The sequence below is a fragment of the Rhinichthys klamathensis genome, unplaced genomic scaffold (genome assembly GCF_029890125.1).
Source record: "Rhinichthys klamathensis goyatoka isolate OS25496 unplaced genomic scaffold, OSU_Roscu_1.1 h1tg000046l_1, whole genome shotgun sequence".
Lineage (NCBI taxonomy): Eukaryota > Metazoa > Chordata > Actinopteri > Cypriniformes > Leuciscidae > Rhinichthys > Rhinichthys klamathensis.
In genome coordinates this window covers 3,058,461-3,085,727 of record NW_026606593.1, presented here as the reverse complement: position 1 = coordinate 3,085,727, position 27,267 = coordinate 3,058,461, and the positions used below count along the sequence as shown (strand labels likewise).

The following is a 27,267-nucleotide window of genomic DNA, read 5'->3' as shown; positions in this document are numbered from 1 at the left end:
GACTCTGTACCTGCTGCTTGTTTAAGGGTTTAATTGCTCCTAATTTGTCCGGCAAAGACCTACTATTATGGTGCTGCAAAGTTGCAACCAAATTATACCCCTTATGTGAGTCGAGTGGTGATTCCAGTGGAGTGAGGATTGGTGGGAGGGAGCGATAGACGAGGGTCCCTCGTCATTTTCCAGAAAATAAAACAAATGGCTGGGCCTATACAGTCCATTACCATTAGGCTCCCGGCGGTTCTGAACACAAGAGCTTTCTATTAAGCGAGCCGGCTCGGTTCCGAGGATACAGTAAGAGGGAAAGAATAATTGTTGCATTTGTCAAGAACCATCAGTGGTACCCGGATTGATATTAGCAATGTTAGACGTATGTTTAGGTCATATACTTCTGATACGGTCCAGTAAACGGGACGGTATGCTGTTTTGTTGCCTCCATCATCATCATCCAGTGTGCATTTAGAGATGAATGAAGCTTTCACTGCAAGCCTGGTTTGCAAAACCTGCCGATCAGATTTTTTAAAAAGTATTTTAGAGTTCCAAAGTAAACTGTATACGTGGTAGCATAAAGGATGTTAGTTAAATCAAAATTCCAGTTTTTTGGCTTTTAGTATGAATATGTTAGCCTTACAAAGTGTGCTCCAAAACAATGACAAAATTTGCATTTAGAAGATTTAAGCATTCAAAATTTACAGTCTCTCACTTCCGCCAATATGGATCAATGATTTTGAAGACATCACTTTGCACTAAAGCTTCTCATCAGATTTTCTGTCCAATCAAATGCTCTCTAGAATCTGAAGCCCCGCCCCTACACGCTGAAGCTGGCTAAAATCGGTCACTTGTTGTTCACACACTATAGTTAGTGTCACTGGCACCGCCACAGAATGCTATATTTTAAAGCAATATGGAGTGCAATTAGGAGTGCAAACTATTAGGAGGAAACTGCGGCTTTACAGAGCTCAACGGCTCTGGGCGAGCTGTGATCCACACGAAACACTACTGGCTATTTTTTTTAAAGGGAGAGGAGCTGTTTGATAAGTCTTGCCCTGTCTTCCTTTTTTAGTGGAAATTATGTCAACACGTTGAATAATGCAGCTCTTTCCAAGCCACTTCAATGGGCCTTTAACTCTCCCTGAAAGAATTAAAGTGACTAAAAATCAATTAAATTTGTAATGCGTGTGTAAGATGGTTTACATTTAGCCTAAACATGAGGTAAACATATCTGTTGCCTTGAGAATGTCTCTCACTGAAATTAAATTAAGCTAGTGATGTATCTCTTTCTTTTTTATTCAGAGTCTATACCTACCTACATAATGTGTTGTCTTTGGTTCTCCATGCATTTTATAACGATTTCGAACTTTAAAAAATATTCCAATTAGAACGTTGAATCCACGTTTCGATGTTTACTCACACATTAGTATCCCCTTTTCCTTTGAACATCTTGTTTAGCAAACCTAAAGTGAAAGAAACTGTTTTCCTATTACTTAATTCAATCAGGGCGCGGCGGGCAGGGGCTTTCACTCGCCGTGCATTCGGGCCCTCGCTGACAGAGTCGGCTTTGTGCCACTTTGTCCGCCGCTGTCACACACTTTAATTCGAGCCTTTCTCTCTCGCATTGAAAACTCTCCACAATGACATTCAATAAGGGCTGGGAGAGTGAAAACCTGGTTATTTTTATATATTCCTTCCCGGACTCTGCGGGGGCCCGCGCGCAGGAATTAATCACTGTTTTTTAACCTCATCGCTTTGAGGTTGTGACGCGGCGCGTCTCTCTCTCCGCGTCTCTCTCTCTCTCTCTCTCTCTCTCTCTCTCTCTCTCTCTCTCTCTCTCTCTCTCTCTCTCTCTCTCTCTCTCTCTCTCTCTCTCTTTCTTTTTTTTTTTTTTTAGAGAGAGAGGCTGGAAATGATAGTCTACATTTGCCTTAGAACTTATATTTTAAAAGTTCTTGTTGTCAAATTATGGTTTTAGAAATAGCTGTTCTGTTCGTTTGTGTGCATCCAAAACAGAGGATGTATCGAATATAATCCAAATAGAACGTTCCACTAAAACAGTATCAATTTATCAATTTAGTATCTTCGTTAGCCTGTAAAGGTAAAATATTAAAAACGTGCATAGAGTTCAAGGGGATAAAACTAAGTGAAAAATACATCCTAAATGAATGTAGCAAACGATCGATATCTGAATTAGAATTTTTGGGTCGTGAAGGAAAAGTCCCGTTTCAAAAACAAAACTTTTGACAGATTTGTTCTATCCACAACTATGAAACTGTTATTTCAATATAATAGACAACAAATAATGCAATCTAATTTTTAGAATACCCCTGTTACCCTCTCTCGGAAACGGTCCTAAAATTGTAGTTATAATACTTAATGATGGGCTGAGTTGCAGGTGGATCCGGGCCGATGCGCCTCGTGACGCACGTCATTTGCACCGAATGTCTAATGAGTTCACGCTGAACAAATGACGTGCCTCTTTGAATGAAATTAATTAAAAGAGCAATAGTGTCCATGTGATCGCGTGAGAAAGAAAATAAAGTTTAAAACGACACTAAAGAGTAATAGTATAAAACGTGGGTATTTTTTAAAAGGGAGAAGGGGCAGTACCGCCTCTTGCAGTGTGGGTGGGGCTGACAAGAATGGACTACATTATGCAGTTCATTTAGTTAACAAGTGAAATAATAGGGAAGCGTGCAGAGTGAATGCCGAGAGAAAAGGCACAAAACCCTATTGAGAGCTCTCAGCGTAACCGTCACATGGGCGCACTGGCTCTCCAACTATTTAAGCAGGAACACTTTCTCTTCAGCACCATTCAGCCATCCAGCCTTAGGTACGAGACTGACAAAGAGAAACTTTTACAAACTCTCAGATATTAGGTGAAGAGACACAGGGCTGCCAAGATGCCTAGATCTTTTCTGGTGGATTCCTTGATTTTGAGGGAGAACAGCGAAAAAGGGACCGAGAACAGCCCGCCGTTGTTCCCTTACGCGATGCATCCGTCTCATCCACTCCATGGTCTCTCCGCCGGCTCCTGCCACTCTCGAAAAGCGGGTTTGCTGTGCTTTTGCCCGCTGTGCGTCACATCTCAGCTCCACTCGTCTCCTCCAGCGCTACCGCTCATCAAGGCTTCCTTTCCTGCCTTCAGCTCCCAATACTGTCACACCGCGCTCTCCAGACAGCATTCCACATCCAGCGGCGTAAACCTCAGCGGCTCGGGGTTATACCAAGCCACTTATCCGGTTCCAGATCCACGACAGTTCCACTGCATATCCATAGGTAAGTCGGTTGTGTCAGACGCGTCGCCAATCATCATAAAAAGTCAACTTGTGTAACTTCTTTTCTGTTTTAAAGTCACCCACATCATCAACTGCAGTTTAACTCTTTTTGTCTTTCCAACAGAGAATAACAGCAGTCAACTTCAGAGCAGCAAGCGCATGCGCACTGCGTTCACCAGCACGCAACTCCTGGAGTTGGAAAGGGAGTTCACCTCTAACATGTACCTTTCGAGACTTCGGCGCATAGAGATCGCAACTTACCTCAATCTGTCCGAGAAGCAAGTCAAGATTTGGTTCCAGAACCGCCGCGTCAAGCACAAAAAAGAAGGCAAAAGCGGATCCCACAGGACGGGCGCGCACAACTGCAAGTGCTCGTCGTCCCTGTCCTCCGCCCGGTGCTCTGAGGAAGAGGATGACCTTCCCATGTCACCCCCGACATCAGAAAAAGAGGACGCAGATCTGTCCGTTAGCCCGTGAACTCTTTGCGCATTGCTCCTCGTAACCACCACCTCAACAGACTCTGTGCGCCACTGACTCCAGTGGAATCCTGAATGCAGCCAAAAAGCGACGCGCGCGCCGTCACCTGTAAATAGCGAGAAAGAAGAAAAACTTTATATATGTTCGGGGTCTGTGTATCCCTTTAATGTTGTATATTTGTATACATGTTCTATGTTTGTAGTTTTTTTCTGAAAACAACTTAAGCCCGTAGTTCCGCATCCAAATACATTTCCTGTCACCAAAAGATTTTAAAATCAGTCCAACATGAACAAAGCTGATTCGACTGACTTTTTCATTTGTATTTGTATTTTTTTTTTTTTAGAAGATATTCAGAACTGTTGCTTTGTTTGTATGGATGGTGCGTACAGGGTAGCTTTAAGCACATTTCTTTGGGGACAGAATGGAAATATGGGATGTATCTGATGTATACGTCACTTCAGTGACAGAATTTGTTGTACTTTTATTGTAATGAGAATATTTATTTATTTAAAAAACCTTAATGCTGAAAATAAAGAATATTTCTTAGTGACACAATTTGCCTCGTATCAGTTGGTTTTACAAGCATATTATCCAATACAACTCACAAGCTGGGTGAACATATTGAAAGCAACAAAAGCCACACATGACTTTCTCTTTTTTTCTTCCTCCTAATAAGACCGAGCCTTCTAAGGTTATAATTTATAAGGCTTGAATTTTCTTCTGAATCGTAACAGCTTTTAGTAATTCATGCGTAAAATCCCTCATTTTAATAATTCAGCGTCAGACAGAAAACTTTCTCTTACGCGTGTGACTTGGAACAAATGTAAATCCGAAATAGCGGATGAACACACTGAAAGTTCTGCACATTTTCGTGCAATATTGAATGCAATCAGTTTTGTTTCCCCCCCAAAAACGAACAAATAAAACACATACGCAAAAACATATGCTAAATCACGATTGCAAGAATATGTGACACTTTATAAATGCGCTGGCATGGTGATTATTCAGGGAAAAGTATGCATAAAGCGTGCGCAATAAAGGGTTGTAATGTTCTGCAATTTTAAATTAATGTATTTTATATATAGCATCGTGTGTATTTACATATAAAGTCTTCGCCAATTAAGTAAACCTCAAGGCGTAATTTAATGCTCACCAAGGTGACAAGCGCGCGTGTTAAACGCAATCCAACAAATAAAATAAAACATTTATAATGTCTTTAAAGGGAAGAGTGCCTGTGGCCGCATGTAATAGATGACTGTGTTTAAAGTAAAGATAACAACTGATGAAAGATTTAGACCTTTTAAAACACTATCGTTGTGAGAGTTTGGGTGCGCGGAGAGTCTGTGCGCTTATCTAAAGCACTGGATCACCGCGCTCCTCCATTTACAACTCAAGTGCATCGGGATCGATCTCCGTCAAGAAGTCCAAAGAGACGCGTATTCATCGGGTTCCCTGTGGCATTCCCTGGGGACGCAGCTGAAAGCGCCTGGTGTCCCCCAGGCGCGGGGCCTCTCCGTTAAACACTGAGCCCTTTAGCGCACGGTTCTTAACAGTCTCGTGAGAGCGGGTTAATAAAACCCAAAGTAGTGTATTAATACACAGACAATAATGCGCAAATGAATAAAATATGCGAGTCAACGAGACAGATTAATCGATGTTTGTATTTAAATTTATTTAAAGGGGTCTAAGCGGACACTTGATGATGAGGGTGATTATTGTGTTTGCTTGTTGCGTTTAATAAAAACGACCATTTCGTTTCACAACTCATAGCCTGACTATAAATATGAATTGGTTATTTATTCAAAAAAAGTAGCTATTTAATAAAATTCACTTTTTTTGCTCAAGGTCTCAAAAATAAATGATCGTTCGTGTCGACATCAGAACTTAATAATTTAAGAAAGACATGCGGGCTTGCGTTCCTCGTAAAAAAAAAAATAGTATCACGCGTTATTTTATTTAGGCCTATACGTAAAAAAGGCTGTTTCCCATGCTTTTCTATTTTTCATCTTCTTCACGCGCACCAGAACTGGAGCTCAGATTACATTTTTAGCAAAGCACTCTTGGATGCTGGACTCGACGCGCCCTGCTCCATTATACCATGGCACTTTAAATCTTCATTTAAATAATTGAATTGGTTTTAAATGTTATTTCCTTTGCTGGGAATTTATCATCAGCTATCGGTGGTGTCAACAACAAAGGGTCTGGTAAGATCGGGCACATTTACTAAATTATTCCAGTCATTGTGTCTTCGGGATCCCGGATTGCTCTTGGAAACTCTCCTTTAATTGTTCACTTAAACATTTTTAACAAAACTCTAATATTTGCATTTGTGAAGATATAGGATTAGGCCATTTTGTTAATTACACCATACAGTCTCATTTTGCACCGTGCGTCCTCTGCAAAGCGCCCTTTATCCGCTCAATAGCCCGGGGGTACGTGCGCCCTGGGGGAGTTTAAAGCCTGCATGCTGCTCAAAATTCTCAATTTATTTATTCTTAATTTTGCGCCGATCAATTCATTGAAGCAAAAAGGGCTACAGTGTCTTTTTAGGGGAAGAAAGGCGAATTGTTGACGTGACCCTGACAGGGGCTGCTGAGAGGGCTTGCCTGACGCTCGAGGGCCGCTTGAGTCAACAGACCCCCATCTAGCAGACTCGCCCTTGTCTTTCTTCCAACTAATTTTTCATTTACGGCTTTTCTTAGACTTGTCTCTTATCTATCAGATTAAAAGAGCAGCTTGTAACAAATCAGTCTGCCCGATTTACAAGAGCATTAAAAGCGGACAAAAGAGGCAGGCCGTCAGTACCTGAGTCTGGTAGACGGTGAGGCGCTGCAGCTGATTCGATGAGTTGAAAATGCGCACGAAACAAAATACTTGAATCCTGAAAAAGAGCCTTTGTATGTTTCTTTAGAAATCAAGCAATTCTGCATGACAAAGGACAATTAATAAGCCGTCTTTTCACGACCAGCAGCTGGTTTCCCTGTCAAGGAAAGTTGGAAAAAATTCGGACTGAATGCGCGCAAAAGCCCTTTGCGCGCAGACAGCTACCCAAGGTGACCCATTTGGCACAGTTAAAATAAGCAGGCTGAGGCAAAAGCGAGGGAACTGTCAAAAACATTTAAGCTGGAATATCTTGAAATTGCAAATCCCTTTATGTGGAGGGACGCTGCCGATCTGGGTTAGACGTACAATGGAGGTGGTTAAGTTGGAGAGGCTTTGGAAACGGACACGTGGCCTCTCAATGAGAGCTTCTTGGGAATCGCGTGGCTCGCAGCGCGTCTACAAACTTTAAACGAGGTTTAAACTGGATATTTTCTCAGATTCTTAAAGCAGCTAGGTGAAGTTAAATATAATAATAATAATAAAAAGTATATATAGCCTACTATGTTAACGTTAATAAATGTAAATTTAATGAGTAGAATCCCCAAGTGGCTGTAGCAACTTCCTTTATCTTAGTAAAAATATATATATAGCCTAGATTTTTTTTGTTTTTGTACGAGACTCGAAATCCTATGAAGTGAAGAATTGAAACAGAACTCGTAATGTGAATTTAACATCAGTTATTTAGGTGTGAAATGCTTTAAAGATGTTAATACGAGACCCTTTCCTACTGGAAATCTGGCGGTTTCTGGATGCGTTTTGTTTACAGATAAACAGTTAGAAACATTTCGAGGGGTTTTTATCCATATATACTGTCTTTTTCCATATATACTGTCTTTTTCCATATACTCAGCAGTGTAAAATTGAATAATAGTCAATTTTCAGCAATAAAAACAGCCTTTCTTTTTTTCTCCGTGGAAACTCGCAGTGGTTTTACTTTTGCACTATGAAAATTATCTCTCTAAAATAAGCGATTGAGAACAAATAGGCATAAATTATGAAGCCAGAGAGTGATATCTTGATGGTGGCTGTACATCATTTTTATTATAAAATTGATTAGGACACATATTAAATCTGACTTTGCAAGAGCATCTTTGTTTACCAGCAGTTTATCATTCTTTTATCCAAGTTTGCGCATGCAGAAACTAAACATCTAATAAGACATTCCCAGCACAATATGCCATGGTATTACAATTAATTCAATGTTTTTCAGTGAGCCTTTTACTCAGTATCACGCAGTTTGATGTTGTTCATGCAGAACTGAATCACTCCAGTGCGAGGGAGAGAGAGAATCTGCACCTGCGATGTCAAGAGGTCGAGAAATAATGAACAGGGCTGACTTAGAACTGCGCTTTCAAGTGTTAACTCTTGTAAACTGATATAAAGAGACAAGACACACATTAATGCTAAGGAAAAAACACTCGCGTAACCGCCTGTGTGTTTTCAGCGGCGCCTTCCAAACTTTCACAGCCTTCTAAATTCTCTTTTTGATTGAATTTTGCACAGTTAAACAGTTCCAGCCACCTCCTACCCCCGGTGCCATTGATGTCTTTCTGACCTGATAAAATGCGCTTGGCTGCCGTCAAATGGGCCAGCTTTGCCTGTTCACATTTAAATATGGGAATTAGTCATGAGCCCTGTCACAAGCAGCAGAAATTGCTAAATTGTTGGCCTCTTTTCAGCGACGAGAGCGCTGGGGTCTGCATTCATTAGATTGAATTTAGCGTCGAGGTGAGAGACCTCTGTGGCTGTCTTTTACCGGGATGTCATAACAAGGAATCGTTCTGGAAATGAGGGGGCGTGCACGCGCAAAAGCGAAGAGGAGGAGGGGGTTGAAGCTGTATCTTTTTTTTCTTCCTTTTTTTTTAAGCTGCATCATTTCAGTTTGAAGCGGATTCTGTCATTTAGTTAAACAAATCATCTCACAAACACTTCTGAGGGTGGGCACAGTGTATTAGCGAGGCATATGGGAACACAATTAATGTTGCTCGTGTCACTTTCAAGAGCTTTTGAGAGCCGACCTATAGTTAGATATCATCCACTAAATCCTAGCAACCACATTTTTAATGACAAAATGTATATTTAGAATTGCAGAGCGCCACGGTTAGCCACTTCAGAAGAGTCTCTCTCTCGATTACGACTCCCTCTCTATTAAAAAACCTACATTAATATGGCATAGGCTATTCTTCAGACTAACCCATTGTCACCTAGGCTATAGCCTGCGTCATTTTATCTTATCTGGGCTATTTTTTGACAGGAAGTTTCCACAGTTTTATTGTAGGCTACTTTCGAATAACTGTAACCTTGGCGGAAAATATGATTATACCGTGACAAAAAAAGTCTGTCTTTCTCTCCTGCTGTCCATTCATAAAAGGGTCTAAAATAATTTTAAACCAACTTTACTTGCATGCAGAAATATAAATTAAGTGTTTCTATATAGACATACATTTAAAGTTACTTCAGAGAGAATGACTAACTTCTAACATCAGTGGAAGGTAAAGCTAGTTTTGAGCCCCATTTATACTTATATTTATAGCCTAAATGTATCTGCCAAAAACTTTATTTCTAATAGGAAAATAAGGTGAATTCATTCCCTGAACTTAGTCCGTCTGCTGTCATTCTCTCTCCAGTGGCCAGTCTCTCTGCTGCAGGCTGAGGTGAGCGTTTGGTTTACAGTGGAGTTACAGCGACACCTGATGGAGAATACACAAATTACATTCTATAGACTAAATCTATCTATCTATCTATCTATCTATCTATCTATCTATCTATCTATCTATCTATCTATCTATCTATCTATCTATCTATCTATCTATCTATCTATCTATCTATCTATCTATCTATCTATCTATCTATCTATCTATCTATCTGTCTGTCTATCTATCCATCTATCTATCTATCTATCTATCTATCTATCTATCTGTCTATCTATCTATCTATCTATCTATCTATCTATCTATCTATCTATCTATCTATCTATCTATCTATCTATCTATCTATCTATCTATCTATCTATCTATCTATCTATCTATCTATCTATCTATCTATCTATCTATCTATCTATCTATCTATCTATCTATAGATAGTCATCAATCATAGCTTTGTTGAGTCAATAACATATAGGCTACGTAGATTGGTCTAATTTGATACCAAAAAGTAAGCTTGACTACCCTTTGACTAACTGCTAATGGGTCATAAATCCTAGACACTGTCTTAAAAAGGGATAGTTCATCAAAAAATGAAAATTCTGTCATCATTTACTCATCCTCAAGTTGTTCCAACCCTGTATGAATTTCGTTCTTCTGCAGAACACAGAAGAAGATATTATGAAGAATATGGGTCACCAAAAAAATAATGGGCCCCATTAACTTCCATAGTATGGAGAAAAAAAATACGATGGAAGTCAATGGGACCCATTATTTGGTTACTGACATTCTTCGATATATATATATATATATATATATATATATATATATATATATATATATATATATATATATATATATATATATATCGATATATATAGGATATGTTCAGGATAACACAGGATATGTTCTCCTGTGTTCAGCAGAACAAAGACATTCTTACAAGTTTGGAACAACTTCAGGGTGAGTAAATGATGACAGAATGTTCATTTTGGGGTGAACTATCCCTTTAACATAATAGCTTTTTTGTAACTGTTGCTGTCTCAATTCGCCTACTTACTACGCCCTAAAAGTATGTACTCTTTTTGTGACGAAAAAGTGCATACTTTTGAGTGTGTAGCAGAAGAGTAGACAAGCTCTGGGACATACTTATTTTATCTCACATACTGTTAAGGACTGTTGACACTGAGACGCAGGGTGTGTGTGTGTGTGTCACTGGTGCTCCACGACAGCAGGCGGCAGTGATGTGCGCTCGGGTCTCCGTCTCCTTCAGGACACTGTTCAGAGTCAGACTGGATTCTTGTGTCTCCGCAGAGAGCGGGGTAGTATGGCGTCAACTGTGCTCAGAAATTGCTCAAATGTTCTTAAAATAAACGTCCGGAAATTCACCATTCTCCCGCACGTTTCTACGGGTAAGCAGAGTCCTTACGAAACGTAATTATGCAAGAACTTCGATATGTTGCGGCCAGGGGGCGTGAATGTTGGAGGTGTGGCCAGCATGTTCCGTAATGCACAGTCGAGAACAGTGATGTCTTGATGTAACTCACCGGTTTCGATTTCGTAATTGAAGCTTGAACTCTGCTAAAATGGAGATAACATGCAAACCTGCGGTTGAGATGGCAGCTGACACACCGGAGGAGAAATCATTCGTGTTTGGTCTCCTATCTAAGCGCCACCAGCTACAGTTATCAAGTTAAATCGTTTTGTTGTTGCTTTAGTAATAAAGAGAGAAAGTTTGCAAGGAAGAAAATGAATTGTGTTTTGTAATATCTTATATTAGGTATGCTTAGCTCTCAGGCTTTAAATTGCATTTAAATAAAATAGCATTTTTGCTTTGTTTTAGGTGTTCGACACAAGAGCACAATTCAGTATGCTACACGACCTGATCTGCCGAAGCTGGCCTACAGGAAACTGAAAGGGAAGAGTCCTGGAGTGGTTTTCTTGCCTGGTTTTGCCTCAAACATGGGTGGACAGAAAGCAGAAGCATTAGAGGAGTTCTGCAAGTCGTTGGGTCACTCATACCTCAGGTGCCTCACTATTTAGTACAATTATATCAAGTAAAAAAAAAAAAAAAAAAAGATACGTTTTTAAAAAATCTGGGTGAAAAAATTACATGGATCCACGAAAACGACTAAAAACGATGTATTCTGCTGCCAGGCCAGTAGTTGGCGATGTCACTTTGCAAAGAAACATTATATGCATCAAGGCCAAGGGGGTAATCCATTGACCGGAAGTTGAAGCCGGCCGGGTGCCGCCATCTTGTAGCAGAACTTCACTTGCGTTAGCATTTCCATTGACTCCCATTCATTTTGGCGTCACTTTGACAGCGAATAACTTTACATCTGAGGCGTTTAAAGACTCCATTTGTCCATTATTTATTTCTAAAGAAACACAACAATGTATAAAGGGCTCCATTACCTTCTATGTTACATTATGGCCCCGTAGAAACAGTTTTTGTAAAAAATAGGCTAACGATTGCGTCATAATAACCACTCGACTCTGTCGCGCTGTACAGAAATTACCGTACAGACAGGAGGAGAAGCTCGCAGGCAATCGGGGGGACGTCCCGTCAAGGGAGAAGCCCATAGATAATGAGTCCATAAAAGCAACGGAATACTTACTCCTGCTCACTCACGCCAAAGAACTCTTTGCTCAAGTTCCCCGTCTCTGCAAGATTAACGTTGGCAATTTTCACGCACAGCTACTAGAAGATTTACGTCTGTCAGACAGGTTGCTTACGTCATCAAGCTTAGTTTGAGTCGGTTTGAGTCTGCGCGTCAGGAACGGAAGTGCTCAAAAATCGCTAAAAATGGGCTTCAACTGTCTCAACTGAGTTCCAATGAGATGGCTCTGTCCACTTCTTATACTGTCTATGATCAAGGCCTATAGACTGAACACATGCGCATGACGTCACCATTTTTACAAATTTGCGTTTTTGTAGTTTACACGGAGACGATAACTGTATCGTTTTCAAAAATTTGCATTTTCAGCCCCCCAAAACCGCACCTGTTGTATAAATGAATGGCTAAAACCCATAAAAACTTTTCAGTCTTTAGATCCAGTTTACACCTGTTATTAAGATGCGTTTTGGTTTGGGTTGGTACTAGTACATCATGATAGATAGCATTACTGTTTTTCACGATTGGATCTTTGTGTCTGAACTTTTCTGCGAGATAAAAATTTTAATGTCGAAATTTAGGTAAAATTAACTAGAGTAATTGATATTAAATTAACAATAAAAATACAAAAATAAATAGTTTAAAACTGAACTAACTAACTTTTTAACTAACTAAACAATTAAACAAAAAACACACAAACTCTCCTCCCCTCACTCACCCGTTTCATTTGCTCCGGATGAATATTGTTTGTGTTACAGGGCTTGAATTTCATTGTGAGATTGTGGGTATTGCACATCATTTTACTCAATCCTGGAGATTTCGTGCTCATACCCAAAGTCAAAAATACTTAAAGATATACTTAAACAGTCAAATACCGGTACAATGTCGGTCTTGACGAGTATTCACGTAAACACAGTTAGTTTTGTTTTAAGTGAACGTAAACAGTTGAGAAAGAAAACGCATGTATAATGGAGCCGTGCGTGAGGTCTTAAAGTGACAGCAGCCTAATATACCGGCTGCCAAATTATGATAATAGAATTAAAAATATCTATATGGCAGTTTTTCCCCATGGTATCGATGTCAAAATTGTGGCCAGAGAAAATGCTGAGTGGTTAGTAACTTTGGAAAACTACTAGTCACAGTGGCCAGTGAGCAAAACAGTTAATGTCACTATTATTAGTGTGCAGTGTTTAATCTCTATCCACCTTGACATTTTAACTCTAATGCTATGCTATTGTGATAAACATTCTTCCTTTAGGTTTGACTATTCTGGCTGCGGGTCATCTGAAGGGGAAATGGGTAACTACAACATGGGTGCCTGGAAGAAAGACGTACTCTATGTACTGGATGAATTAGTAGAAGGGCCACAGGTGAGTGGATTAACAGCATTACCACATTGGAGAGTCTTGATGAATTGAATTTGACCAGGAATCATTTATTGACAAATATGCCTTCAGTTACTTGAATACCAATGAATCAAATTATGCACATAACCAAAGTGAAATCAGCCCTATTACAAACTTTTTCTGTCATCAGTATCCCATGTTCACATTGTTTTTCCCTATTAAAAGGTTCTGACAAGCAGTGTTGGGGAAGCTACTCTGAAACTGTAGTTTGACAAGCTACACGAGTTAAAGTAGTTAAACTACAGGCAAGCTACCCTTCAGAAGAAGTAGTTAGCCACAGTACAGGTTACTATCAAAAACTAGCTAGCTACATTGAAACAACTTAGATTTTTTTTTACAAAGACGTATATTACAAATAACTGAATAATAGTTTTCGATTGACAGATGCTTTGCCAAAGTAATGGCGCAAAACACAACTTTGGTGATCTTTAAGTTCTTTACAAAACCGTGGCGGGACAGAGTAAACTATGATGGGTCATCATAAAATCAGAAATAGACATTTGATATAGAGTGCAATAAAGCAGGACAGCTAATACATTTTTAAAAGGCTATTATTCACTTGTATGAGCTTGAAGTCTTCGACGCAGACTGCATTTTAATCTTTGGCTTGCATAAATTACAATAGTATAACCTTTACTAGTCGATTCATGTGAAAACTGTACTGTACGGCCTTTACATAATCATGAGAATATGATTCTCTGTAGTGAACTGTAAAGCCGCAAGATGCTTGATAAAGCGATAGATGGCGGTAATGCGCAATTTTTGTGATCTAATAAGAGGACGACGCTTCAATCAATACATTGCAGGCTCGTCCAAAAACGCGAAACGTAGCTTTTGGTCGCGCTACACTTCTACTTGCTGGAAAAGGGAGTTAGCTACTGGAAAAGCTGCACTGTTGTAAAAGCAACTGAGCTACTGGAAAAGCTACTGAAAAAGTAGTTAGAGGGATAGTTCACTTTGAAATAAATTTTTGATATGCTTTAGCTTACCTCAAGGGTATCCAAGATGTAGGTGTCTTTGTTTCCGCAGAAGTTTCAATTTTGATATTTTTAGGTCAAACCGTTCTTGTCTGTCAGTCATATAATGCAGGTCTATGGTCACCACCTCAAAGAGCATGCACAGAGAAGTCCAAATTAAACATGATTTAATGACTCGTAGATGTAAGTACACATTGATGGCCTAAGACACAAAACGAACAGTATTTATATTGTTTTTTCCTCTTGTAAACACAGCCACGTCCAAGTGATCTGAGGGCGCCGGCGCTTCGGTCTGCGCAAGCGCCGGAAGTGATCTCTTAAAAAAAAAAAAAAAAAAAAAATCAACGTTGTCTGTTGATATATCTAAATCGTCTTCCGTTGCGATTTCCTGTATATCTAAATATGTTTATTTCCGGAATATCTGTGTAAACAATGAGTACGCGCGCGAGTGATCACTTCCGGCGCTTGCGCAGACCGAAGCGCCGGCGCCCTCAGATCACTTGGACGTGGCTGTGTTTACAAGAGGTAAAAACAATATAAATACTGTTCGTTTTCTCACACAAACCGCTCGTTTCGTGTCTTAGGCCATCAATGTGTACTTACATTTACGAGTCATTAAATCATGTTTAATTTGGACTTCTCTGTGCATGCTCTTTGAGGTGGTGACCATAGACCTGCATTATATGACTGACAGACAAGAACGGTTTGACCTAAAAATATCAAAATTGAAACTACTGCGGAAACAAAGACACCTACATCTTGGATGCCCTTGAGGTAAGCTAAAACATACCAAAAATTTATTTCAAAGTGAACTATCCCTTTAAGTTAGTAGCGTCGTAGTTAGCTTGCAGTTAGCTATTCCCCAACACTGCTGACAATTGTTTGGAACTTGACGTATTTTTTCTTCTTTTTCTCCCTTTTTACTCAAACTCGCACACAAATGGTCAATTTCTCTGTCGTGTCACCTGCTCAAGATCCTGGTCGGCTCCAGCATGGGTGGGTGGCTGATGTTGCTAGCCGCTCTTGCACGGCCAGAGAAGACGGCTGCTTTAGTGGGCATCTCAGCCGCTGCAGATCATTTTGTCATCGCCTTCAACGCCCTACCAATAGAGGTACGAAAGAGTTCTTTGAAACATCAGAAAATATTGATAAATGATAATAATACAAGTTATTTGTTACAAGGTTCACAAATTATGTAATAGCATCACTATTACTATAGAGCACTGCAGTGATGATGGTTTTTTTTGTAGACCAACCGGGAAGTTAGCGTCACCCTGGTTCCCTTGACAAAAAAAACAATACGATTTTCCATTGGCTTTTGGATTATTGCAGAAAATAAGCTATGCTTCTTACACATATTCTTTGTTCACCATGATCATTTTCACAAATGAACAACTTTTATGAATTGTGAAGCCTAAATTGATAGAAGTAAAAAGCTAAACATAGGCTATAAACGAATTATACCTTAATCGGTTTTTATTTAAAAACATTTTCCCTTACTTTACACTTTTTTTCTTTTTTTTTTCTGGTAATCCGTGCTCACATACTGTATTTTAATGTAATGTATAACCGAATGTCCAATAAAGTTGTTCTCATTTAGATATATTCTGCCACACAACTGAACATGTATGATAATACTGACTGACTACATGTTAACCAACAGTCCAAAAATTCACTAGATTTGTTGCTAGTCGCTAGTATTTTGAAGAAAAGTCGCTAAAGTTGATAATTTAGCGACAAAGTTTGTGTTGTATTTTATGTCGTAGAATAATGTAGTGAATATTCTGCTCACTACAGACCTTATTTTGGACTTTTAACCAAAAACCCATTAAAAAAAACGTTAATTTCAGGACGGTGGAAATGTAAGTGCTAAAATGCTAAAATACGTCATCCCTGCGCCACTCTATTGCTTATACTTACGCAACACTCGGCAAGTAAATGAGTTTTACGCTTTTTCTGTTAATATCTCCTTTTATACTATTAAGGATGTAACACAACAAAAATCATTTGTATCAGAGGTTTAAATATTCATTGTAATTTTTTATTTTTTTTTGTAAATATTGTTTATTTTCATCTTTATACATGTTTTGTTTTTCAATTTTAAATGAAATAAGAAACTAGAAAACGACCAATTTAAAAATATGATTTTTTTTTCTCAAGTTTTTTTTTGAGCAGGCACTGCCTCCTTTGCCTCCTGATCCATATCTTCCCCTTTTTCAATAGACAAAGAAGGAGATAGAGGAACAGGGCTTTTGGAAATTCCCTACCAAGCACAATGAAGAGGGTTTCTACACTCTAAGCATGGACTTTCTGAAGGAGGCCGAGAACCACTGCATACTCCAGAGCCCCATCCCCGTGTCCTGCCCCGTCCGACTGATCCACGGCCTCAAGGACTCTGACGTACCCTGGCACGTCTCCATGCAGGTCGCGGAGCGGGTACTCAGCAATGACGTGGATGTCATTTTTCGCAAGCATGGGCTTCATCGCATGTCAGAGAAAGATGATATTAAGCTCATGGTGTACACTATTGATGACCTTATCGACAAATTAACCACATTAGGGTGAAGAATGGGTGTGAGGACGACGTGAAGGACGGACCAGTTGGGATGGGAAAAGCCGTGTACACGGGTGTCAGGTTTCTGGAAAATCGAGGTAGTGACGGAAAACAAAGTAATTGAAAGGGATGTCAACCAAAAGTGCAAATTCTCATTTCTTTTCAGAGCAATAGGACTTTATTTGTTCCATCATAGAGCAGTATAAAGCGACCAGGTGCTGCCATACTCCGAAAAGTCTACTTGACTCGTGCGCTCTATTCCTTCTACAGTCTCCTGAAGCCATACAATAGCTTTGTGTAAGGTAAAGGCCAACATTTAAATCATTATTCACTAAAAATCTTGCCTGTTCCTATAGCTCACAAGAAGCAAATTTGATAAAACCGTATAACCAAATGCAACGTTCCAAGTTTGAATATGCACAAGCACTAATGAGATTTAAGGGTAAGTAATCACTTCTGTAACACTTTACAATAAGGTCTCATTTGTTAACAATGCATTAACTAACATTAAACTAACAAGGAGCGATATATTTTTTACAGCATTTATAAACATGCTAGTTCACAGTGCATTCACTAATGTAAACAGATACAACTTTTGATCTATTACATTAGTAAATGTAGTTTTCTTATAAAAGTATATTAATAAAACATTAATATATGCTGTAGAAGTATTGTTCATTGTTAGTTCATGTTTGTTAACTGATGAAACCTTATTGTAAAGTGTTAGCATTACTTCAGTTTCATCACAACACAAAATGCTAAACCTTTGTAGACAAAGTAAAAAGAACTCCACATTTGTCTTGCCTTGATTTTTAGTATTGTTTCCCATTTTAATGTGATCATTTTTGTAATGGTGTAAACTGTTGGGCCTATTTTTCAACTGTTATTTTGTTTTCGAACTAAGTATTGCAAGTAGCATAACATGGTCTTTCACTTCATTCGGTTGGACAGTAGCTCACAGTGTCTGTGCCTTGCATATTAAGAGTGCATGTCTTTTTTTTATCACTCCCAGTAGGACACACTTCTGAAGAACATTGTAATATTTAAATGCAAAACGGAAAGGAATGGCTCGTACTTGCTTTTAATATAACAAGGTTTTCAGTTAATGGGACAGAATATTTAGGCATTTTGAATCACTTTGAGGTCTGTATTTTGTGCGCAGACAATGAAAAATATAGAAGGAGAACACTTTTTTTGTTGTGCTACAGACTACACGATCAGACTAGAATGGTGAACAACACCGTATAAAGCCATTTATTTGGAATAGGAGTGTAAACGCTAGGAGGGTTTTGCTGATTTTTTTCTCTTTGAGCTCTTTGTCTGTTTCACCACCTGTTTTTTCTTCATGCACTAGTGCAGTGATGCAGACACAGAACAATAGCATCTTTCAAGAGCCTCGTTTCTCTTCAAATTGTTCTCGTTTAAAATATACACTCAAAAATACTATATATTTTTTATCTCTTTTTGAGGTTTTTTTTTTATTACCGCCAACTGTGGTATTATATGTGTTTGTTAGTGTATCCATTGATGGTGTGATGGTGATTCTTCTAGTGACAAAAGTTTTGTTGTCTTCCTTTTTCCTTTTCATTTTTTGGTGCACTAATATCGCCACAGGTTGATTACCACAAGTATTGGCACCCTTCTCTTCTGTTTGTCAGCTTTATGCTTTATTGTTTTATTATTTATCTCATTTATTATATATATGTAGACATTCCAAGACAAATTTCTGTTAGCTCATATTAAACATTTAAAAATGTTATAAAGTTTAAAATGCAACATGTATGTCATGTTTTCAAATATGTATAAATCTATGCCATGTATAAAAATAGGTGTTTTCGTTATTAAACTGGACAGTGAGAAACTGCAGGTTTTCTGTGTCATTTCTGTTTCTTGTCTGTGTGCTTGTTTTGATGTGATATATCCTAGTCAAAAAGTTTTACTCTATTTTAATTGTGAGCTGTATTCACTATTTCAGAGACTTGACCAAATTATGTTTATCGTTGAGTTTTTTGTCAGGCTTAGGTTTAAGGGGAGGGTTAAATGGGCTCTAGCAAATATTATTAGTGTGTGTGTGTGTGTCAGGTAAACCCCTACATTATTTTCCCCTTTATGTCCCCACAAATTTGGCAATATCCAAAATCCTTGTGGGGACATTTTTTGGTCCCCATGAGGAAAACAGCTTAATTTATTTATTTTAAAGTGATGTTTTTTTGGAAATGTAAAAATGCTGAAAGTTTTCTGTGACGGGTAGGTTTAGGGGATAGAATAGTCACATTTATTTATAATACAGATTGTTTCAAAGCAGCTTTACAGAGATAACAGGAAAATAATGCAAACGAGTTTGTTTCCAGAAGAAAATGGCGTCACAGTCCAGCTTAAGTAAGTTCAGTGATGTTTCATTTTTGTTTTAAAAAAGTTATTAATTTAGTTCATTTATATATACAGCCGCTCAGGAGTAGACCTTGATGTCATTGTCCAGCTCAGTTCAGTTCTTGTATAATAGTGTCAATGCAGGCAGATCAATATTATTGTTGAATATTAAATTAAATGTTAAATTTAATGTCCCTAACTAAGCAAGCCAAGCCAATGGCAACAAATCTGAAAAAGGGCGACAGTGGCACGGCACCAAAACTACATCATGTCGCAGAATGGAGAAAAAACCTTGGGAGAACCCAGGCTCAGTCGTGGGCCAGCTCTCCTCTGGCCAATGAACGAACAGTGTATGATTATGATTCAGGCAGCATTACAGGTCAGAAGCCAGATTGGTTTGGAACAATCAGAATATTATCCAGTTCAGTCTGGTTGAAGATCAGAGTCACGCCGGTATGGAGACGGGTTTGTTGAGGATCAGTGCCGATGGCTGTCCATTTGCAGACAAATGGTAGGCTACCACATTTTTCATTTAAAACCTAAAATTTTCTGTGTAATAATGTGTCAGTATAAACCAGACTCAAAGATGGATATAACCAATCCAAACAGTTGAACAGATGGGAGAATGGCACAATTCAGATGAGTAAATGGCATATAAACAGTTTGAATGAATGCTGGTGAAAAGCTTGCGTTTCTTTTTGTTGTAGGTTGAAAATGGTGTTGATGACTGTGGACCTGGATGAAGTACACACCTCATTACAAGCATGGTAAATACAAGCATTAATACATTTTTCACAGAAATATTAAGCAGCAAATAATGATCAATATTGATCAATATAAGAACCATTATTGATATCTCAGTGCTAATAAACGGTCAAATTTGAGCAGAAAATCATCATATTAGAATGATTTCTGAAGGATCATGTGACACTGAAGACTGGAGTAATGATGCTGAAAATACAGGTTTTCCATCACAGGAATAAATGAGCCTACACGTAGGCCTATTCAAACTGAAAATAGTTATTTAAAATGTTGCACAATATTGTATTTTTCAAATAAATGCAGCATTGGGAAACACAAGAAACTTCATTCAAAAACATTTTAGAAATCTTAATTATTCCAAACTTTTTAGTATGTACACTCACCTAAAGGATTATTAGGTATACCCGTTCAATTTGTCATTAATGCAATTATCTAATCAACCAATCACATGGCAGTTGCTTCAATGCATTTAGGGGTGTGGTCCTGGTCAAGACAATCTCCTGAACTCCAAACTGAATGTCAGAATGGGAAAGAAAGGTGATTTAAGCAATTTTGAGCGTGGCATGGTTGTTGGTGCCAGACGGGCCGGTCTGAGTATTTCACAATCTGCTCAGTTACTGGGATTTTCACGCACAAACATTTCTAGGGTTTACAAAGAATGGTGTGAAAAGGGAAAAACATCCAGTATGCGGCAGTCCTGTGGGCCAAAATGCCTTGTTGATGCTAGAGGTCAGAGGAGAATGGGCCGACTGATTCAAGCTGATAGAAGAGCAACTTTGACTGAAATAACCACTCGTTACAACCGAGGTATGCAGCAAAGCATTTGTGAAGCCACAACACGCACAACCTTGAGGCGGATGGGCTACAACAGCAGAAGACCCCACCGGGTACCACTCATCTCCACTACAAATAGGAAAAAGAGGCTACAATTTGCAAGAGCTCACCAAAATTGGGCAGTTGAAGACTGGAAAAATGTTGCCTGGTCTGATGAGTCTCGATTTCTGTTGAGACATTCAGATGGTAGAGTCAGAATTTGGCGTAAACAGAATGAGAACATGGATCCATCATGCCTTGTAACCACTGTGCAGGCTGGTGGTGGTGGTGTAATGGTGTGGGGGATGTTTTCTTGGCACACTTTACGCCCCTTAGTGCCAGTTGGGCATCGTTTAAATGCCTTGGCCTACCTGAGCATTGTTTCTGACCATGTCCATCCAATTATGGCCACCATGTACCGATCCTCTGATGGCTACTACCAGCAGGATAATGCACCATGTCACAAAGCTCGAATCATTTCAGATTGGTTTCTTGAACATGACAATGAGTTCACTGTACTAAAATGGCCCCCACAGTCACCAGATCTCAACCCAATAGAGCATCTTTGGGATGTGGTGGAACGGGAGCTTCGTGCCCTGGATGTGCATCCCACAAATCTCCATCAACTGCAAGATGCTATCCTATCAATATGGGCCAACATTTCTAAAGAATGCTGTCAGCACCTTGTTGAATCAATGCCACATAGAATTAAGGCAGTTCTGAAGGCGAAAGGGGGTCAAACACAGTATTAGTATGGTGTTCCTAATAATCCTTTAGGTGAGTGTATATTTGTATTTGTGTTAAGCTGATATATTTGCTTACAGTATGTGAATGTTATTGCCGTTCTAGGTCAATAGTTATTTCATTGGTCATGGTTCCCACAGAGTTGTGTATTCAGATCTGAAAGAGTCTCCTATTCCCTTTCACACCACGGCTCCAAATTCTAGCAGCGGTCTCTCGTGATCCGCGCTCTGGAGACGCTTCTGTACAGGTAAAACTCACAGCAATACTCAACTACAGTTTCAGCAAACCTTGTGTAAAAAGTGATATCATAGGTCATTTTCAGTTGCCTTAATACAGTCTGTGAGGCACATACTGTAACATAGGCTGTGTTTCTCAGAAGCATCGTGAGCTTGGTGCCACCGGTAGGCTACAATCGACTTAACGATGCTTTTGAGAAACGCTGCACAGGACATTTTGTGACGTTTTCATTTATTTAGCATGCAGCTAAAAGCTACGGAAGTGTATTGCATTCACTTGAGGAAAAAAAATCTACTCTGTTTTTCTGAATTAACGAGTTAATTATCTTAGAATTACGAGATAATTTTTCATGGAAACAAAAAGTTTGTGCTCTGTTTTTCTGAATTAATTCTGAATTAATAAAAATGAATAAACTCATAATTCTGAGATATTACCTCGTTAATTCAGAAAAACAGAGCAAAACCTTTTTTTCATGAAAAAATATCTCATAATTCTGAGATAAGTAACTCGTTAATTCAGAAAAACAGAGTAGATATTTTTTTCCTCAAGTGAATGCAATACGCTTCCGTAGAAAGCCACCAGTTTTTTGTTTGTTTTTTTTGCATTAAGGTGCGACTAGTAATATTAGTTGAGGCAAAAGTTGCTTATGTTCTTGCCAGACTTTTGTTTTTGTTTGATGTTTACTTTACATTTGATAATTACTTTGTTGGAAAGCACTTTATTAGTATACAGCTAATAGAGTATAGTGTTGAGCTAATTTAATATTTTAGACAAAATTAGGGGTAACACTTTACAATAAGGTTTAATTTGTTAACATTAGTTAACTACTGGTCAAGATGATCTCCGGAGGTGATATTTCTTTTTTTAAGTGACCCTACAAGTGTGATTACCAAAAGGAAAATATTCCATTAAAAAAAAAAAACAGAACAAAACACTAAACTTGGTTAAGTTATTAAATGGACAAAATTATTTGGCCAAAAAAAAAAAAAAAAGGCAAACTGCAGCTACAGGTTTAATTTTACTATACAAAAAATATGCATAGAAAAGCAAAAAGCTCACAGGAAAAAGCATAGACACACTACATAATCAGTTATTAATATTTCTTTGGCTCTCTCATCATTGTATGACTCCTTGCCGTTGTGGCCAAGAATTATGTCCGCACAATCTGGCATGTTTCATTGCATTATTATGACAAATAAAACTGACTCAAAGCACAACTACGAATATGCTTTTTTAATAATATTTGAATAAAGAGTGAAGATGTCAATTTTCCTATAGGCCAGACATCACTTTTGGCCACTACTGTATATTAGGTAAAATGATCTAACAATGAAAAATACTTCAAAAACATTTATAAATCTTAGTTAATGTTAATTTCAACATTTACTAATACATTATTAAAAATCAAAAAGTTGCATATGTTAATATTATTTAATGTTTCTGGGCTAATATGAACCAACAATGAACAGTTACATTTATTAACAAATGGTAATAAATAGTAAATACTGTAACAAATGCATTATCTAATGTTAACTAAATTAACTTTATTGTAAATAGTTACCAAATTAGGCTCATGTTTTTTCTTCAGAGTAGATATATTTATTAGATTTTATATTTATATTTTATTTAGAGAGCACAGAGACATTTTCCCTGCTTGTGCACAGATGAAAAGCATGAAGCATATAGAGATTCTGATGAGTGGTGAGTTAATCAATGCACTTTAATTTTGCCTGCATGTGTATAGCAAAGAGCTATTCATGAATTGTGTGCATGTAAACAGGAACTGTATTTGAATCGTAAAGTCAACAAATGAATAATGGAGTTTTCACATAGGTGTGTTCACCGCTCCATTTGTGAAGGGGGAGCAGGCCACGAAATTTTTACGTGTAAAGAGACAGTCTGGGTACTGGAACCCCAACTATTCTCACAACCAATGGGGTTACACCATACAAGAGCAGGTGAACACCATAGCGATCGGTCCACAGCCTCAGATTTGATTTGTTTAGTGAAATAATATTTAAATAAGGCGAAGTGAACGATTTCTGAGAAACACTGTTGATTTTTGAAATCAACCCAAACAAACACACCCCTCCCTTCATTGCTGCGCCTCCAAACTGCATTAACATGCAATGCAAGAGTGGACGTCTGCGTCCGAAATCACATAGTTCCCTACTATATAGTAGGCGAAAAACAGTATGTGTCACAGTACTCATAAGAGTAGGGAAAAAAGTGGATGACCTAGTACTTCCGGCGAGATTCTGAAGTGTGGATACGATGGACACTTTACTATCCCACGAGGCCACGGGAGAGGATTTATGAATGGCAGTGACATTATAGTGACAACATGGCGAATGTAGTAAGTTCAGATTGCATTCATACTACACACATTCATACTTAAAGGTTCTCTAAGCGATCCTGGGTGACGTCACTTCTTGTTGACGTTCGAACTATTGTCAAACAAAACGGAGGCTAGCTAGACCCTCCCTCCTCCTCATCCGCACACTAACCCCCCAAACCACACCCCCAAACCCTTCTTGTCGGTCATTGGCTGGAACAGTTTGTTATGTTTTGGGGAGCGGGTCGCTGCAGTTTGTTTTTGGTGCTGTTTGTGAAGCATGGGCTGTCTACAGAGATCGCGTTTCTTTACAGTGTGTTCAGGGGACAGGCAGCCAGCGGATAGTGAGGAGATGTTTGCTGTATGTGACAAAAAATGTTTTGGCCTAAAAAACACATGACATCGCTTAGAGCATCTTTAAAAAACATACATTTTTTTAGCGGCCGTGAAGTCATTACTTATTCAAAATAACTACTCTAGAGAGTATGTGATTTCAGACGCACCCTTGTCTCTTTATCAGTCTTACTCTCTCTCTCCTCCCCCATCATGATTGGACACGCCTCCTACTGCTGATTGGCTACAAGTGTGTTGTGCTGCTCGGTCCAGCAGAAATTGCTCACTGCACCTTTAAGACATCAGCAGTCAGAATGTTAGCCTGTATTTACAATGACATAAGGAAAGTGATTAAAACAAATTAAAGTATGGTGCAATAGACTGAATAAAATGTTTCTAATGAAATTAAGTAATTAGTACACATGGTGTCTATGTGGATTGCAGGCAAATGAATACTGGACTGATTTGAGAGCAAATGCTCAATACTATATGGACATGGGAAACCTGGTATTTGACCGTTCTCTGGCTGAGTGAGTATCCCAAGTTCTCTAAATGATAAGACTGTGAAAATAAGAGTATAATGCAATAAAACAACAAAGAAATGAAAGTCCTTTTTTCTCTCCATAGTGAGAACAATAGGCTCTACATGGATATGCTGAGGGATGTAAGAGCACAGCTGGATGCACACTCGGGCCAACAGTGATTGATATGGACAAAACCATTGACTGATTAAGTCAATGGAGAGTGCTGAGGCTGCGTTGCTGATCTAAGGGATGTGGGCAGGACAGCAGCCAATATTTTTTGCATAGAGTTCTCTCAGAGATTGCAATAAGTTAGTTTGCAGGAAGGCTTTTTATACAGTATGCAGAATGGAGGACTAGGAGAGCCACTTTAACCCTCTGGGCTTCTTCGCAAATGGGTTACACTTAGCTTCCTCCCGGTCAAAAACAGACGAAGCCTTAAAATTAGGGCTGTCAAATGATTAATCGTGATTAATCACATTCAAAATAAAAGTTTTTTTTTACATAATATATGTGGGTGCACTGTGTATAATTATTTTATATATATAAATACACACACATGCTTGTATATATTTAAGAAATATTTTCATGTATATACTGTATATAGATTTATATATCATTTATATTATATATAAATATAAATATTTTATATATAACTAATACTTTTTTCTTAAATATACATGCATGTGTGTGTATTTATATATATACAAAATAATTATACACAGTGCACCCACATATATTATGTAAAAAAACCTTTTATTTTGGATGTGATTAATCGTGATTAATCATTTGACAGCCCTACTTAAAATTTAACTTTATTTTTTCCCAGGATAACCAATCAAATATATTTTTGTTCTATAATATTTTCTGATTATTATTTAGAATTTTAGAGTTTTTTTATGATACTTTGCATTAATTATATAATTTTTATGAGCTATTTTTTCCATTAGAATATATAAAAAAAAATCTTTTTTTTTTTCAATAAATGCAACATTTTACATAAAAATAGAGTCTAGGCCTTCAAAAAAAAAAAATCAAGTGAGAAGAGCGCCATCTAGTGGCTTTAAAAATATATAAATGTGTGTCATGTCCTGTAACCGCCTGTAGGCTCCCATAGCTTCCTACATAAATAATACATAGAAAGGCTTTTTGATTCCTATTGTTGTTTTAGACATGCTTTCTCTATCTTATTCGTTTTTTTAATTTATTTAGATATACATTTAGATATTCTAAAAGACTACTTCTTTATTTTTTTAACACATTTTTTTTAGATAAGTATCAGGTTTTGCATTATGATTACAATCAAACTATAGCATTTGGTTAGAAAGGGAACACAATGCAAACATTTTTGTTACTCAGTATTTGATCATTCAAATAATTGAACAAAATAAGGGATGGTTAGTGATAATTCAAAACACTTTATACAGACATTTTGCAATAAATTGGTATTTTTTATTTATTTATTTTTGCATATTCTCAAAAGTTGCTGTTGCAGTCTTACCTTCTCTCTCTCTCTCTCTCTCTCTCTCTCTCTCTCTCTCTCTCTCTCTCTCTCTCTCTCTCTCTCTCTCTCTCTCTCTCTCTCTCTCTCTCTCTCTCTCTCTCTCTGTGTGTGTGTGTGTGCATTTGAGTGAGATTTTTTTTTCATTTATTGATTTTATTTTGCATATTCTATAAATTTGCTGTTGCAGTCTTGCCTTTTCTCTCTCTCTCTCTGTGTGTGTGTGTGCATTTGAGTGAGATTTTTTTTTCATTTATTGATTTTATTTTCCATATTCTATAAATTTGCTGTTGCAGTCTTGCCTTCTCTCTCTCTCTCTCTCTCTCTCTCTCTCTCTCTCTCTGTGTGTGTGTGCGCGTGCATTTGAGCGAGATTTTTTTTTCATTTATTGATTTTATTTTGCATATTCTACAAATTTTCTGTTGCAGTCTTGCCAGTTTATCTGTGTATGTGTGTGTGTGTGTGTGCCCCCCCCCCCCAAACTTATTTGTCTTATTTGCACTCTTGATGTTTTAGAGTGTCACCCCTTCATTCTGCACAGTGGCTGATCTATAGCTTGTACCACCAAAAGTTTCTCTGAGTTTTCCTATTTTTCGTATTTCCCATTCATTTCCTATGTCGGTCATTTTTGACCGGGAGGAAGCTAAGTGTGACTATTTTTTTACGACCCTTTAACATATCAGAATCATCTCCTTGATTTTTGTGTGTGTGTTCATATAGGTAATACAACAAAAGTCACCAAGTTTCACCCCCATCCGATGAAGCAAAAAAAATTAAACAATTCAAAACTTAAAAGTTTTCGTCCGTTTTCGGACGAAGACGCCC

General features: G+C 38.1%; 3 protein-coding genes across 4 annotated transcripts; all 3 read left to right on the top strand.

The window, feature by feature from the left end:
• The first annotated feature begins 2,673 nt into the window (after nt 1–2,673).
• On the top strand, nt 2,674–4,266 carry gsx1 (GS homeobox 1). Its single transcript, XM_056247291.1, has 2 exons — nt 2,674–3,270; nt 3,394–4,266. Exons 1-2 carry the CDS (start codon nt 2,895–2,897, stop codon nt 3,744–3,746), a joined length of 729 nt encoding a protein of 242 aa, XP_056103266.1. The 5' UTR covers nt 2,674–2,894; the 3' UTR covers nt 3,747–4,266.
• Nucleotides 4,267–10,564: 6,298 nt separating this feature from the next.
• Nucleotides 10,565–17,271, top strand: abhd10a (abhydrolase domain containing 10, depalmitoylase a). 2 transcript variants are annotated; one of them, XM_056247397.1, is made up of 5 exons: nt 10,565–10,683; nt 11,115–11,298; nt 13,148–13,259; nt 15,247–15,384; nt 16,496–17,271. In XM_056247397.1, the coding sequence occupies exons 1-5, from the start codon at nt 10,599–10,601 to the stop codon at nt 16,835–16,837; spliced, it is 861 nt and encodes a 286-aa protein (XP_056103372.1). In that variant the 5' UTR covers nt 10,565–10,598; the 3' UTR covers nt 16,838–17,271. The 2 variants fall into 2 exon arrangements, with proteins under 2 accessions (XP_056103372.1, XP_056103371.1); XM_056247396.1 differs by lacking the exon at nt 10,565–10,683 and adding an exon at nt 10,811–10,963.
• A 6,154-nt stretch (nt 17,272–23,425) lies between these two features.
• On the top strand, nt 23,426–25,304 carry LOC130082435 (uncharacterized protein C3orf85-like). The gene is made up of 4 exons (XM_056247283.1): nt 23,426–23,453; nt 23,586–23,710; nt 24,865–24,950; nt 25,048–25,304. The coding sequence occupies exons 1-4, from the start codon at nt 23,426–23,428 to the stop codon at nt 25,121–25,123; spliced, it is 315 nt and encodes a 104-aa protein (XP_056103258.1). The 3' UTR covers nt 25,124–25,304.
• Nucleotides 25,305–27,267: the final 1,963 nt, after the last annotated feature.

Coding starts and splice junctions, on each gene's coding strand:
- gsx1 (XM_056247291.1), top strand. CDS start 2,895: ATGCCTAGATCTTTTCTGGTGGATTCCTTGATTTTGAGGGAGAACAGC. Junction 3,271..3,393: donor GTTCCACTGCATATCCATAG/GTAAGTCGGTTG, acceptor TCTTTCCAACAG/AGAATAACAGCAGTCAACTT.
- abhd10a (XM_056247396.1), top strand. CDS start 10,858: ATGGAGATAACATGCAAACCTGCGGTTGAGATGGCAGCTGACACACCG. Junction 13,260..15,246: donor AATTAGTAGAAGGGCCACAG/GTGAGTGGATTA, acceptor CACCTGCTCAAG/ATCCTGGTCGGCTCCAGCAT. Junction 15,385..16,495: donor TCAACGCCCTACCAATAGAG/GTACGAAAGAGT, acceptor CTTTTTCAATAG/ACAAAGAAGGAGATAGAGGA.
- LOC130082435 (XM_056247283.1), top strand. CDS start 23,426: ATGAAGCATATAGAGATTCTGATGAGTG. Junction 23,454..23,585: donor TATAGAGATTCTGATGAGTG/GTGAGTTAATCA, acceptor GTTTTCACATAG/GTGTGTTCACCGCTCCATTT. Junction 23,711..24,864: donor GTTACACCATACAAGAGCAG/GTGAACACCATA, acceptor TGTGGATTGCAG/GCAAATGAATACTGGACTGA.